At 56.0% G+C, this 14,458-nt stretch overlaps 2 protein-coding genes across 25 annotated transcripts in view; one reads left to right on the top strand and one right to left on the bottom strand.

Annotated features, from left to right (window-relative positions):
* The first annotated feature begins 1,469 nt into the window (after positions 1-1,469).
* On the top strand, positions 1,470-7,661 carry Large2 (LARGE xylosyl- and glucuronyltransferase 2). Of its 2 annotated transcripts, XM_070032034.1 has the most exons (13): positions 1,470-1,739; positions 2,052-2,134; positions 2,327-2,450; positions 2,605-2,776; positions 2,907-3,011; positions 4,271-4,383; positions 4,457-4,582; positions 4,655-4,810; positions 4,957-5,117; positions 5,831-6,109; positions 6,605-6,754; positions 6,854-7,049; positions 7,212-7,661. In XM_070032034.1, exons 1-13 carry the CDS (start codon positions 1,470-1,472, stop codon positions 7,419-7,421), a joined length of 2,145 nt encoding a protein of 714 aa, XP_069888135.1. In that variant the 3' UTR covers positions 7,422-7,661. The 2 variants fall into 2 exon arrangements, with proteins under 2 accessions (XP_069888135.1, XP_069888134.1); XM_070032033.1 differs by lacking the exons at positions 1,470-1,739; positions 2,052-2,134 and having other exon boundaries at positions 2,335-2,776; positions 4,912-5,117.
* Positions 7,662-11,021: 3,360 nt separating this feature from the next.
* The window catches only part of Phf21a (PHD finger protein 21A), a 206,412-nt gene continuing 202,975 nt past the window's right edge, over positions 11,022-14,458 (bottom strand). For all 23 annotated transcript variants that reach the window (XM_070032483.1, XM_070032488.1, XM_070032485.1 and 20 more), the window contains 2 exons: positions 14,179-14,282; positions 11,022-12,557 (listed from right to left, as the gene is read on the bottom strand). In XM_070032483.1, the coding sequence (XP_069888584.1) occupies positions 12,300-12,557; positions 14,179-14,282 (362 nt within the window). In that variant the 3' untranslated portion in view covers positions 11,022-12,299. The remainder of the gene's footprint in view (positions 12,558-14,178; positions 14,283-14,458) is intronic.

The raw sequence follows: 14,458 nt of genomic DNA, 5'->3' as shown, positions 1-14,458 counted from the left end.
AGGCCCTGCCTGAGTTCCTTTCCACATCTCCCGGGAGGCTTAGTGGAGCCTCTGGAGGGCAGAGTCTCACTCCCACCCACTTTCTACACAGACCGAGCACTTGGAATGTGTAGCACTGGGGACTCAGCACAAGATGGGACAGACAACTAGCTCCCAGGCCCTGCGAGCAGCTTACATGCTCTGAGGGAAACAGACCACCACTAGGCTCACCACCTCACCTCGGGTTAGGGAAGAAAACAAAGGAATGTGCGGTGAGGATTTGCATAACAGCAAAAGAAAGGGCAAGGTCAAGTCCTGGGTCAGGAGATTCAAGAAAGAGAAAGTTCCAGGAGAAAAGAGCCTAGGGGAGCTTAGAGGAGAGGGGCTGACTCAAGAACGGGCCGGAAGGTGTCTGGTCTTTAACAGGCGACTCCAGCTCCCAGCAGAGAATGCAGCGGGTGTCCTCGGATCTCGGGCGAGGAGGCTTGTCAGACCCGTAGCACAGGGCCTGGCTTGTAGTATGCGCTCAGCCAACCGTGGCTCTAAAGGCTCCCCAGTCCAGAGGGTCCCGGACGCTACCAGGGCCAGACTCTCCTGCCTGCCCTGGGGCCTGCTGTGGGGTGGAGAGAGAAGGGCAGGGAGGAGGAGATCCGGGCCTTGGCGCCAGGCACAATCACGACCCTCTCTAAACGACGGGGCCGGGGACTGGGGGGGGGGGGACGGCTGGCCGGGTCCCGGCGGCGGCGAGGCCCCTCACAGGGCGCGCGGGCGGGAGGTGGCCTTCAAAAGGGCGCTTTGTGTGGCGGGGCCGGGCCACCTGCGCGGAGGCTGAACGGGGCGGCTCCAGGTGTTGGGCTGCTCGGGGGCAGGTCTCGCCAGGCCCCGCCTCCGGTCCCTGGGCAGGTGTCCTCCCCCCCCCCCCCGACCCCCGGGGCCCCGACATTCCGATCTCTGTTTGATCCGGAGTCCCGGGTCACCGGCCCCTCCCCTTAGGGGGAGGAGATGGGGTCCCGGGCCCGGAGGAGGGGGGTGGGCTCTGGGCAGGTGGCGCCGGGGGGGAGGCCTGCGCTCCCCACGGCCCTCCCCGCGTCTGGGTGGGAAACCCAAACCCAGAAAGGGGGTTCGGGGCTCCCGGCGGACTAGCGGGCCCGTCAAGTGCGGGGCCGGGGCGGAGCCGGGCCCGGGCCCGGGGGGTCTCTCCGCCCCTTCGGCTCAACCAAGCGGAGGTGAAACCTGAGCCCAGGTTGGGGGCGGGGCCGGCCCGCGCCTCTCCCGGGCTCCCCGCACCGGGGCCGGCGGCCGGAACCGCGGGGCTGGGCCCGGGAGCCGCTGCAGCAGGTGAGGGCGGCGACTCGGCGCGGGGAGGACGGGCGGCCGTCGGGCGCCGCCGTCCCGGGCTGACCGTCCTCTCCGCGCGCTTGGTCCGCAGAGCCCGCGATGGAGCCCGCGGCCCGGGGTCGCGCCCCGCCCTGAGCGGCCCGCCGACGGCCATGCTGCCCCGCGGGCGCCCCCGGGCGCTGGGGGCCGCCGCGCTGCTGCTGCTGCTGGGGCTGACGCTACTGCTCGGGCCCTTCCTGTCCGGCGGGGACCCCGAGCGCCGCCAGCCGGGCGGGCCAGCGCGGGGCCCGGGGTGCGCCCGCTGCCTGCTCACGCCACGTGTCCCTTTCGACGGGCAGCTGCGGGGAGAGCCGTCGGCGGGATCCGGGGGCCACAACCGCTCCGCCTGCGCCCCGCAGCCGCCGCTGCCGCCCAAGTGCGAGGTAGGTAGGTGCGCGCGGCCCCTGGCGGCTGCCGTCCCCGGGGCCCGCGCCCCAGCCCGGACACCTGGACGAACACCCGTGGGAATCCACACACCTGGCCTCTGGCTGAGCGCTGAGCAGCCAGCCGGGGACCCCTGGAGCGTGGGGCCCCTGCGCCTCTGGCCTCAGTTTGCCTGTGAAGTGCAGGTGCGGCCCCATTCCTGGTTTCCCTAGATCTTGATGCCAGGTGCAGCCGCGTTGCCCAAGGCCAGGTGCGCCCAGCGGTCTGGTGGATGCGGAGAACGGCTTGCCAACCTGGTGTCCCTTTCCCAGGTGCTGCACGTGGCCATCGTGTGTGCGGGACACAACTCCAGCCGAGATGTCGTCACTCTGATGAAGTCCTTGCTCTTCTACAGGTACAGCCAGCTGTCGGCGGAGCCGTGTCCCTGGCTTGGGGGCAGTGCCCCTCCTCCCCCAGGGGTGACTGTAGGAACCTCCTGAGCTGGATGTGGACGCGCTGTTTTGGGGAAAGACAGCTGTTACAAAGCTGTTGCCTGCCTCTTGCTCCTGCTGGGCCCCCTCAGACTTCCTCTTTGCCCACCCTAAAGGAAAAACCCCCTGCACCTCCACTTGGTGACTGACGCTGTGGCCAGAAGCATTCTGGGGACACTCTTCCGCACGTGGATGGTACCCTCCGTCCTTGTCAGCTTCTATGATGCTGAGGAGCTCAAGGCAGGAGCCCCCACCTCTGCAGTACACTCCTATTCCTGTAGTAGGGGGTGGAGGGAGAGTCTCCATCACCTCACACCTTCACGTTTTTGGAGTCCACCCCTGCTTCCCAGAATTCCTGCTCTGCGGGTTCATACCCTGCCCTTCCCACCCACAGCCCCAGATCTCCTGGATCCCTAACAAACATTACTCTGGCCTCTACGGGCTGATGAAGCTAGTGCTGCCCCTTGCCCTGCCGCCCAGCCTGGCGCGAGTCATTGTCCTGGACACAGATGTCACCTTTGCATCAGACATCGCGGAGCTCTGGGCGCTCTTTGCTCACTTTTCTGGTGAGAGGCCTGGGACTCGGCCCTGGCCTGACCTTCTCCCTTGTTCCCCAGGCCCCACTGTGGTCTAGCCCCAAGCCCAGGTCCCAGGGCAGCCTCTACAGACAGCCCCCCTCATAGCCTACCCTCCCAGACAAGCAGGTGATCGGTCTCGTGGAGAACCAGAGCGACTGGTACCTGGGCAACCTCTGGAAGAATCACAGGCCCTGGCCTGCCTTGGGCCGGGGATTTAACACAGGTGGGGGCTGTGGAGAGGGAGGCAGGAGGGGTGGACCATTGGGCCCCCGGGGCTGGGCAGGGCACAGAGTGCTAGGAAGAATGATGCTTGGAAAGCACACTGATGAAAACCGGAAAACAAAACCAAAACCCTTGGCTGTATATGCTAGATGACTGTGGCCAACTTGCTTAAGTCCTTCTGAGCCCTAGTTTCCTAACCCTTATATAGGGAGGCTTAAAGTGTCTTGATAGAAAGTCTGAGAAGATCAATACGGAGGGTTCTGTAAGTTGGGCAGTATGCAGCTTCTCCCCTGGGTAAAGGGTAGTTAGTTGGTACTTACATCTACGCCATGGGGACACATTTTCAGAAATGTGTCATTAGGTCATTAGGCAATTTTGCCTTTGCACAAGTATCACAGAATATTTACACACACCTAGATGGAACAGTCTAGTACACATCTGGGCTATGTGGCGTAGCCTCTCCCTATAGTACCTAGAAGCAGTTACTCTACAGAATAATGACTGTAGGCTATTGTTACAGAATGGTAATAGCATATCTACCCACATCAAAGGTTTAGTGAAAATACCAGGTGTTAAGAATCTTTGGCTCCATTGTAATATGGGACCACTGTCATTGACCAAAATGTTACTATGTGGCCCACAATCAAACAATAAACAGCCAGGCATGATAGTGCATGTTTATAATCCCAGCTACTCAGGAAGATTGTAGGTTTCAGGCCAGCTTGGGTAACTTAGCAAGATACTATCTTATTTTGGAGGTTGTTATTGGCCATTGGGCTTGAATTAGGCACTGTCCCTGAGTTCTTCTTCTTCTTCTTCTTCTTTTTTTTTTTTTTTTGTTGGTCCTTGGACCTGAACTCTGGGCCTAGGTGCTGTCCCTCAGCTCTTCAGCTCAAGGCTAGTGCTCTACCACTTGAGCCACAGCACCACTTCTGGTTTTCTGAGTGGTTTATTGGAGATAAGAGTCTCATGGACTTTCCTGCCTGGGCTGGCTTTGAACCATGATCCTCAGATCTCAGCCTTCTGAGTAGCTAGGATTACAGGCGTGAGCCACTAGCACCTGCCTCCACTCCCCCTCCCCCCATTTTTTTTTCAAAGTTCAGTGATAGAAGACTTACCTGGCACACATAAGGCCCTGGGATCCATCCCCAGTCCTACACAACAAGCAAGCATACAAGAATCATTTTACAGACATCTTTATGGCCCAGCCCCAGGAGCTGGTTGTCCCTGGTGGGCATAGCATCCTGTCCCCGTTGGCAGGTGTGATCCTGCTGCGGCTGGACCGGCTTCGGCAGGCTGGCTGGGAGCAGATGTGGAAGCTGACGGCGAGACGTGTGCTCCTCTCCCTGCCCGCCACCTCTCTGGCTGACCAGGTCTGTGGGAAGCTTTGTGGGGCCCAAGGGTGGGCAGGCTAGGGATGGAGGTGTGATGGCTGTCTCTGCCCAGGACATCTTCAATGCTGTCATTAAGGAGCACCCCGGGCTGGTGCGGCCGCTGCCCTGCGTCTGGAATGTACAACTGTCTGACCACACGCTGGCTGAGCGCTGCTACTCTGAGGCCGCCGACCTCAAGGTGAGCAGGGAGGGAGTGGAGGACAGGGGTGGGCACTGTTCTCATGGCTACTCACACCCCTGGGGGTCCCAGGTGATCCACTGGAATTCCCCCAAGAAGCTGCGGGTGAAGAACAAGCATGCCGACTTCTTCCGCAATTTGTACTTGACCTTCCTGGGGTATGATGGGAAGCTGCTGCGGAGGGAGCTCTTTGGGTGTCCCAGCCAGCCCCCACCTGGGGCTGAGCAGGTGAGAGGGGGTACCTTCCCTTGCTCCAAGACAGCCCTGAATCTCACTCTTCTGGCGGGGGCGGGGGGGGGGCCAACCTTAGTCATGATGTTCTGGTCCAGCCCTGGTCCTCTTCTCCTGGACCGCCCCCCTCTCCTCCCCCTCAGTTACAACAGGCTTTGGCCCAACTCGATGAGGAAGACCACTGCTTCGAGTTCCAGCAACAGCAGCTCACTGTACACCGAGTCCACATCACCTTCCTGCCCCACCAGCCACCACCTCCCCGGCCTCGTGATGTCACGCTGGTGGCCCAGCTCTCCATGGATCGGTGAGGGCACCAAGGACAGCCTTAGCTTGGCGTGGACGGGGCCAGGGATTCTCAAGTAGAGGGTTTTGTCGGGTAGTTTGATGCTGTGGTAGCAAGCGGCTGGTCACTGGAAAGTTTCAGCACTTAGAGACATTGGATATGGTGCAAAGAGGTTGAGCTTTTGTAGTCAGTCTATTAACCTAAAATTGCCTGAATTGCCATGGGACCCAGGATGTGTGTGTGTGTGTGTGTGTGTGTGTGTGTGTGTGTGTGTGTGTGTGTGTGCATGTGCGCTGATCCTTGGGCTTGAACTCAGGGCTTGGCCGTTCTCTCTGGGCTAGTGCTCTACCACTTTGAGCCACAGTTCCATTTCTGGCTTTTTGGTAATTCATTGGAGATAAGAGTTTCATAGAATTTCCTGCTTTGCCTGGCTTTGAACTGCCATCCTCAGATCAGCCTCCTGAGTAGCTAGGATTTACAGGCATGAGCTACCAATGCCTGGCTCCAAAATAAGTCTTAATCTCTCGGGCTCCTAGTTTCTCCCCACCCCAGTGGGGTGCTTGTAAAAGCTGAGTGAGACTGACTCCAGGTGCTTAAAAGGGGCTCAGTCACTTGGGGTAGGTGTGGGGGATTGGGAAGTCTCTAGCAGATAGGTAACTTTAGGGAGGTTTTCCAGCCCTGCCGGGGCTCCATGCAAAAAGGGCAGAGCTGGGCTAACTGTCCCCTCACCCCAGGCTGCAGATGCTGGAAGCCCTGTGCAGGCACTGGCCAGGCCCCATGAGCCTGGCCTTGTACCTGACAGATGCAGAGGCCCAGCAGTTCCTGCATTTCGTGGAGGCCTCCCCGGTGCTTTCTGCTCGGCAAGACGTGGCTTATCATGTGGTGTACCGGGATGGGTCCCTCTACCCAGTCAACCAGCTCCGAAATGTGGCCTTAGCCCAGGCCCTCACGCCTTACGTGTTCCTTAGTGACATTGACTTCCTGCCGGCCCACTCTCTCTATGACTACCTCAGGTAGGCCTGGAGGACGTGAGGGGAAAAAGATTTGGGGTGGGTGCTGTCAGGGTTTTAGGGCACCCATTGCACTCAGCACAGTTGGTGAGCTACTGCTCCTTTGTGTGTGTGTGCAAGTGGTGTGCATGCCCTAGGGTTTGAACTCAGAGCTTGGATGCTGTCCCTGAGTTTTTGTGCTCAAGGATAGCAATCTTATCACTTGAGCCACAGCTCCTCTTGGGGCTTTTTGGTGGTTCATTGGAGAGAAGAGTCTCACAGACTTCCCTGCCTAGGCTGGCTTTGAACCGTAACCCTCAGATCTCAGCCGCTTGACTAGCTAGGGTTACAGGTGTAAGCCACCAGTGTCCAACTGTGATTGTGCCTTTTTAGAGCTCTGTATTCTCTGCAAAATGGGAATTGTGGTATTAGATTGTGTCTCTGGGCTGTTGCAGCCCAGATGGCCAAGTCCTGCAGCTAGAGTCTGCCATACATGGTGTTCACCGTGCTCTTCCTCAGGGCCTCCATTGAGCAGCTGGAGCTGGGCAGCAGGCGGAAGGCAGCTTTGGTGGTACCCGCCTTTGAGACCCCACGTTACCGCTTCAGCTTCCCCAGTTCCAAGGCAGAGCTGCTGGAGCTGCTGGACACGGGGGCCCTCTACACCTTCAGGTAGGAGAGGCCATGGATCTGCCTGGTGGCCCTACCTTGGCTCCCACCCTTGTGGGCCACTAGCCTCAGCCCGGCTTCTGCCCCGCTCCTGCTGCACAGGTACCACGAGTGGCCCCGGGGCCACGCACCTACAGACTATGCCCGCTGGCGGGAAGCCCAGGCGCCATACCGTGTGCAGTGGGCAGCTGACTACGAGCCCTACGTGGTGGTACCACGTGACTGTCCCCGCTACGACCCGCGCTTTTTGGGCTTTGGTTGGAACAAGGTGGCCCACATCATGGAGCTGGATGCCCAGGTGAGGAGGGGCCACCTTCTCGTGTCTGTTTCCAACTGAACTCTGCAGGGGATGCCCTGCCCTGTCTCTGTGTGCATTCTGCCCTTAACCATTGCCTTGGCTTTTAGGGGGGTTGTGGTCTTCCCCCCAGGCCAGCAGCACCCTCTGGCCTTACCCCTGTAGGAATATGAGCTCCTGGTGCTGCCCGAGGCCTTCACCATCCACCTGCCCCACGCTCCAAGCCTTGACCTCTCCCGCTTCCGCTCCAGCCCAGACTACCGAGCCTGTCTGCAGGCTCTCAAAGAGGAATTCCATCAGGACCTGTCCCGAAGCTATGGGGCCTCTGCCCTCAAATACCTCACTGCCCTGCAGCAGCCCCAGAGCCTGGCCTGAGCCTCCCCGGAGCCCAGGCCTCCCTGGAATGGGTTACTATGCCCTGGAGCCTCGGCTCAGGCAGACCCACCCACCCACCTCCCTTCCCTATCTGCTATTTAAATTATTTAAAAGGTCTGTGGGTCAGACTGGGTGGAGCACTGTGTGGGGGAGTCCTCCCCCTGCTGCTATCCTGCTAGGGGTTGGCCTCCCCTCCCCTTGCCCCAGCTGGTTTGGGGCTGGTGCTCCATCATCAATTGTATATCCCTTTTTCATAATTAAAGTTTTTCAAATCTCTCTTTGCACTCCTCCTGCTTTGGGGAAATCTGGGCTCTCTGGGGCCTGAGGAGGTCAGTGGGGCTGAGCCATGCTCCCGTGGGAGTCAGCATGGCCTGGGTCCTCAAGGGCCACAGCCTAGATAGGGCCCCACTCACAGGCAGCCAGGGCCCCAGGGCCAAGGCTGGAACTTAGACTGGCTTGCCCATCCTCCCCAGCCCCCTACCCAACAGCATGAGGCCGAGAGACTTTATTTGGCTTTATTTAGTAAAATGTTAAAATAAATAAATACAAATTGATCAGCTGCTCTGTATCCCCACCCCCACCCCCTTAAAACAAAAACCAAACAAAAACAAAAACTTTGAAGCACAAAACTCCAAATACAAGTTCTACCAAGACTGAAATCACAAAGGGCATGGACAAGAGACAGGACTGGGGTCTGGCTGCGTCTCTGCTCTGCTGGAGCCTGCTGACCTCGGTCTGCCCGTCCTGCCCTCCTGACTGCAGCTCATCCTGGGCTGAGAGCCGAGGATCTTGGAGAGAGGTGCAGGGGCCAGGGTGGCTGCTGCAGATAGAGGCCTGGAGAAAAGCTTGGCAAGGGTGCCGAGTATGCACCTCCCTCTAGAGAGCGACTAGGAGTCTCTCACCCTGGCTGTCAGGAGGGGTGACCCCAGCTTCCTTGCCTTCATTCCAGGGGAGGAAGGCAAAAGTCTTTCCAGGGGCCAGCCCAGCCTTTTTGGATAGGAACTAACTAGGGTGAGAATGGGGTTCTTGTTTCCTGCCAAGGGTGCCTGGCTGAGGGGTGGGGTGAGGCACAGACATTTTTACCCAGAGCCAAAGTTGTCCTGCCTCCATCTGAAGCCACCTGATCTAAGAACCTGGACCTGGAACACATCCCCTGGCTACCACCCCATCTTAATCCCCTAGAAGCTTCCTGCTCCTGGAGCGGGGAGGGGAAGGGAGAAATAAGTTTCCTAAATGCAACCCTTGAAGAAAGTAAGAAGGACCACACCCAAGCAAGGCCTGAAGGGAAAGACTGCTTCTGTGTGTGCGGCTGGAATGGTCCCAGGGCTGGAGAAGGAGCGGCTCGTGCAGAGATGGGCAAGCCAGAAGTAGTCACCCTGCCTGGGCAGCGCTGGGTGTGTGTGCACCCTTCTTGCTGCCCACTGGGCTTCAGCCAATAAACAAGGAGACAGAGGCAGCCCTGCAGGGAAACTGGACACTGACGGGTCCAGCCTGGCAACCCTATTGCAAGAGCTAGAGGCAGGCCCCACACAGGACAGGCCAGTCAGGGACCGTCCCGGGCCGGCAGGCTTGCCCTGAAGGGCCTCACTAGGAAGGAAGAAATGAGAAGTGGATGCTGTTCAGCCAGGTGAGACAGGACCCAGCAGGCTCCAGCAAAGAAAACACACCTGCAGGCCAAGAATGCAAAAGGTGGGGGATGACAGCCAGTGACCTCACTGCCTCTAGGGATCAGTCCTGATCTGGGACTGATAAGGAAACTCCAAGTCCAGGCTCCTGTCTTAGAAAGGCTTCTAAGCCAGCTGTGGTCACCTAGGTGGCCATTAGAGCAGCTGAATCCTGGGCAGGAGGAGGAAAGGAAGTGGAGGCAGCTCAGGTGGGGCGGGGGAGGGGTGTGTGCCAGGTACCTGCAAGTCTGGGTGGGCAATGAGGGGCTCTTCTCAACAGGACAGTTTCTGCTGTGGAATTTGAGGCAGGAATGGAGGCCAGGACAGACTGCATTCTCTACTCCACCCCAGCTGACTCAGAGCAGCTCCTGCCTGACCTTTAGGAAGAACATACGTGATACTGTGCAAAGCAGCAGGCGGGAAAACTGATCAACTTCTTGTAGCTCTTCTGGGGCAAAGGCTTCTATGAATGATGGCTTCCCTACATCCTTCTAGCAAAGACAGGTATTGTGTGGCAAGCCCCAGCCTATAGGCCCAGACAAGTCCAACGGGAGAGCTGAAACAGGGCGTCCAGCCTGATGCGGGTCTCTGATCCTCTGCCAACCATTCCTCCAACGAGTCCAGGCATCTCCAAGCTTCCTGACTAGACACAGCCCCTTGGTTTCTCAACAAGAACAGGGGGCTCACTTCTAGTTTCCTGCTCACTTCTAGCCAACCTGCAGCCGGGCCTCACTCCAAGGTCGGTGCAGCCAAACTGAATGCCTTCCACTGACATGCTGGGAAGATGGGTGAAACGGCTGGTATACTCTAAGCATCTCTTCTCTGTGGCACTTCCTATCAGGATCTATCCCTGCCCCTCTGAGCCTAACTGGGTAAAGGAGACAGATACGAAGGGGCCTTTCTTGATTCTGAGGAACCCTGGCCGATACAATGCTGGGGGAGGAGGGGCAGTGGGAGAAGGGGAGGCTCGGGAGAGATGCTGCTACCCGCCAGGGTGCAGAGCCCTGACCACTGCCTTTCGGTCAGGGATGTGGAGGGGACCATGGTCTTCCACAAGAGCATGCATCTCGCCCGCCCACTTCCTACACAGCACGACTGGAGCGATGAGAGATGATCAGACTCTAGTTTTCTAAGAAGGAAGGAAAGGCTGCAACAGGCCCAGCCAAGGCAAGCACAGGGATTCTAGCCCAGGGTCACACAGGAAGCGTGTGGGTGGGCGACGGAGCCGGTGAGTTCCCACTCTGATGCCTGGAGCCAGCAGGCAGAGAAAGTGGCTAGAGCTCTGGACCTCTCTCTTCAAAGGCAAGGCAGACCAGAAAGCCGTGCAGTCTCTCAGCGACACTGCATCCACAAGATAGCTCTCTCCTTTGTTCCCATACCCTCCTCAAAGCCGGAGCGCCCACACGGACGAGCCTGGAGCCTCACCGGCCGGCCCTTTAGAGGCGCCCCAGGAACTCATAATGCTGGTGGCTGAAAGACCGAGAGCAGCACCAAAGGAAAAGGATCTTGTATAGGCACCAGCCTTTGCTCTAGTAACATCTGAGGAGACCACGGCAGGCCCTGACACCATGCACACTTCATCTGGCCTTCAAATGCAGGAGGTAAGATCCCTGTGCCAAGCAGACCGCGCAGTCTGTTCCGAGAAGGAGAGGCAGGGAGAGCCCCAGCCCCTGCTGAAGACCGGCCCACCGGTCTAGAGACACAAACACAGCAAAACGGTATCATGTTCAGCAGGTTCTGTGCTAAAAAATTATAACTACACGGCATTTTCTCCAGTTCTGACACCTTTTTAATAGAAATCACTGTTTTTAGGAAACAAATAGCACTTTCGTAATTTTTTTTTGTACAATGTTTCTTACCTTGATCTTAATTTAAGTAACACTAGGAAGACCTCAATATCTTTTATTTTCCTTTTTAATTAAAAAAAAAGTAGTTGTTGTTGTTTTTTTTTAATCCCCAGATACAAAGATTTTTTTTTTTTTTTTTTGCCCTTGCATAAAAAAACAGTGCCCGGACGATGACACAAGGACTCACAAAGACTCACTGGACCGCACTGACACTATGACTCCTATTCTACCATGCAAGGCCTCGACTACCCTTAATTGGACTGTCAGCCTGAAAAACAGCTTTTCTATTCCTTATTTTAGTTTTTGTTACCCAAAAAAGTAAAATAAACAACAAAATAAAACTTTGCTTAAAGAAAACAAGAACAAAAACAAAAAGTAAAAAAAAAAAAAAAAAAAAAAAAAGAGGAAAAGAAATGTCTCCATTCAATTCACACACACCTGGGTCGTGCTGCGTCACTCAGCATCTTCTCTTCTTATAAATATAGAAAAGGGATGGATGTTTTCAAGTAAAATCACTGATCCGCCTTTTTCCCTTCCTGGATCATCACATGCGCACACTCCTTCCCTGCCTTGGCCGCGCCAGCAGGGCCTGGCTTGCCTCCTTGTCTTCGAAGAGGGAGGAACAGCAATCACTGCAGATGAGCGATACACCAGGCAGGGTCAAGGGGCTGCCTGAGGCCTCCGCAGGGAAGTGGCACCCGAGGTGGGGGGCAGAGCTGGGAGAAGGAAGCTAGTGGCTGCTCTAGGTGTCCACCTCTCCTGGCCCTCGGCCCCCTCCGGATGAAATGAAATACTGCTATGTGATACACTCTCCCATCCCTGGCTCCCTCCCGGCCCGCCCCTTCCCTCCAGTGGGCACTGGGGTTGGTTAAATCTCGATTTCCTTTTTTGGTTTTATAGAAGTGAAAGTTTAGAGACAGGAAAGCCCACACACTCTTTGGACTTGTCTTCTCTTCCTAAACAAATAAGGATCTGAAACCTGCTCTCCTCCCTCGGCCCGTCCCTGCTCCCCACCCAACCAAACAAAAACAAACCCTTCGTGGCTGTGGAGGCTGCTGCAGGCACACACTGGTGTATAATAGAGAGAGTAAATATATTATTTCACTTGGCATGGTGCTGGCAAAGAACCTCCAGCTGGCACTATTTCATGTAACATGGTCCAATCTTTGCATGTACACACAGAATAAGAAGGATCAATTGGCAAACTCGGGTGCCACCTGGCACAAGCATCTTCTCTCTCTCTCTGGAACCAAAGAACCAAAAGAATTCTGTACTTTTCCAGAAGAAATCCAGCTTTGATTTTCTAGAGTCTTCAGCGTTTTGCTCTCCTCGCCGCCGGGATCCCGTGGCTTCTCTCCAGGGCTCTGTTATTTAGTCTCTTCCCCCTGGTTACAGTTTGCTGTGCAGCTCTGGGAGGAGGGGGAAGGGGTCGGTGTGGAGGAGGCGGCACTGGCAGGGGGAATGCAGTCCGGGCCATTGGAGATGGCCCCCAGGGTGGCCTCAGAGTCTACTGGTTTGGAGAGGTCGATGCCGTGGATGAGACGAATCAGCTGTTTTACCTTCTCCAGGGAACTACGCATCTCCTTCTGCCGGGCTAGGATGGTGTTCTTCATTTCCATGCATTTCTGTAGCAAATGAGAAGGCAGGGACTCTGACTCTTACCAGCCCCAGAGGAGACAAGCCATGCCCTAAAAAGTCACTGTGGGCGGCCCCTAGAATCTGTCCTGTTCTGCCCAGAGCAGGTGGCTACTCCCTAAGGAAAGAGGCAAGGCAAGTGGGCGAATGGGCTCAAAGCCTATCCTACTGTACACCAGCACTTAAAAACAAATTTGCATCACCACCATTAATGCTACGGAATAAAGCCATTAAACAACAACAAAAAGGTTCCCATAGCCGGGTGCCGTTGGCTCAAATTTATAATCCTAGCTACTCAGGAGCCTGAGATCTGAGGATCACGGTTCAAAGCCAGCCCTGGCAGGAAAGTCCATGAGACTCTTGTTTGAGTTTTTTTTTTAACTGTATTTTTTTTGTCTTTTCTTTTTTGGTACTGGGGATCGAACCCAGGACGTTGCACTTGCTAGGCAAGCGCTTTGCCACTGAGCTACATCCCAGCCCGTCCATGAGACTCTATCTCCGATTAACCACCAGAAAACTGCAAGTGGCGCTGTGGCTCAAGTGATAGAGCGCTCGCCTTGAGCTGAAGAGCGCAGGGAAAGGGCCCAGGCCCAGAGTTCAAGCCTCACGACTGACCTCACTGACTGCCTAGCTTGGGCAGGTGCTGGGATGGCTCCACCAGGCCACCAGTGGCCTTCAGGATAGACCAAGCTCTGCAGGGCAGAGCACAGGTCAGTAATACTTGAGCTCCACTTAAGGGTTTGCCAAAGATCACTTGCTCAGTAAGAGTTTAAGGTGCAGGACCTGGGGGGCCAGTAATGTTCAGAGACCCCGAGGCAGCCCAAGGCCAAAGGACCGTGGCCAACAGAAGCCGTCTTGCTTGATCACTGACATGCCATCTTTACTCTTTCGCTCTTAGCCACCCACAGCTCCTGGTTTCTGCTTTAGACAGAGAAGACACGTTTAGCCTACCTGTCACAGCAGTGTTATGGGGGAAAGTAGCTGAGTAGACAGCTTCACTGCCCAGTCTATGTACCACCTGCTGTGTGTAAAAGTTACGACTACCATACCCCCACAACGGTGACCAAATGAACAGAAAAGAAACCTGTCCCCCTGCTCCAAATACAACCATCCTTTCCGCATGGACAGGCAGGGCTGGGCAGCCCTACTGTTATTTCTAGAAACCCTTCTTCCTCACACTGGTCAGGAAAATAGGGACCTGCAATGAGCATGGTGTAGAAGAATGCAGGGAAGAAGGGAAAGACCTTCAGGCTCAGGTGATAAGAGTCCCACAAGGGGCCGGGCCTTGTCTGCCCAGCCTCAGATGAGGCTCCACATTCATCTCCAACACTATCAGGAGTGGTCCTACCCTGCTGCAGTGGCTACTTCATCTCTTCAGCCTGGAGACTAGGAATCTGCTAGATTAAGGCCAGGAAGATGCACAGACCCTGGGTAAGGGACCTGGCCACTGGACTTGAGAACTGTCCGCTAACTGGAAGGGAACAGCACCTGCTCCAGTCAGTGAGGCTAATAAACACAGTGACCATAAATGGCCCTGGGTCCCCATGTGTGCTGTTTGGGATGTGGAAGGGGCCTGGGGCCACCGCTATAGGCTGGAGGTGGGACACTTACACTTATAGAGTTGCTGAGCTGTTTCACCTTCTGCTCTAATTGTTCCCGTTCCTGTTTTAAATCTGAACTCCATTTAAGTAACTTCTGTTTCTCTTCTTCTTTTGCTAGGGAAAAGAAAAGAAAAAAGGAACAATCCTTAACAACGAATTCTTTGAAAAGGCCACTGTGCTCCGAATGTTTGCCAAAGATATGTTTCCCAAACCACCCTGAATCATGACGCCATGGCACAGAACCTGTACCAACGCTGCCTTGTTCTATGCCTACGTGCACCACATATGTT

This window comes from Dipodomys merriami, unplaced genomic scaffold (genome assembly GCF_024711535.1).
Source record: "Dipodomys merriami isolate MVZ:Mamm:240054 unplaced genomic scaffold, mDipMer1.0.p SCAF_21, whole genome shotgun sequence".
Lineage (NCBI taxonomy): Eukaryota > Metazoa > Chordata > Mammalia > Rodentia > Heteromyidae > Dipodomys > Dipodomys merriami.
Note: the sequence above shows the minus strand (reverse complement) of the source record. Positions and strands in the feature narration are given on the sequence as shown.

Bases quoted from the DNA above. Each gene is read 5' to 3' on its own strand.
- Large2 (XM_070032034.1), top strand. From the start codon at position 1,470: ATGCTGCCCCGCGGGCGCCCCCGGGCGCTGGGGGCCGCCGCGCTGCTG. The intron at 6,755-6,853 runs GTAGGAGAGGCC...CCTGCTGCACAG, and splicing joins GGGGCCCTCTACACCTTCAG to GTACCACGAGTGGCCCCGGG. The intron at 7,050-7,211 runs GTGAGGAGGGGC...TTACCCCTGTAG, and splicing joins TCATGGAGCTGGATGCCCAG to GAATATGAGCTCCTGGTGCT.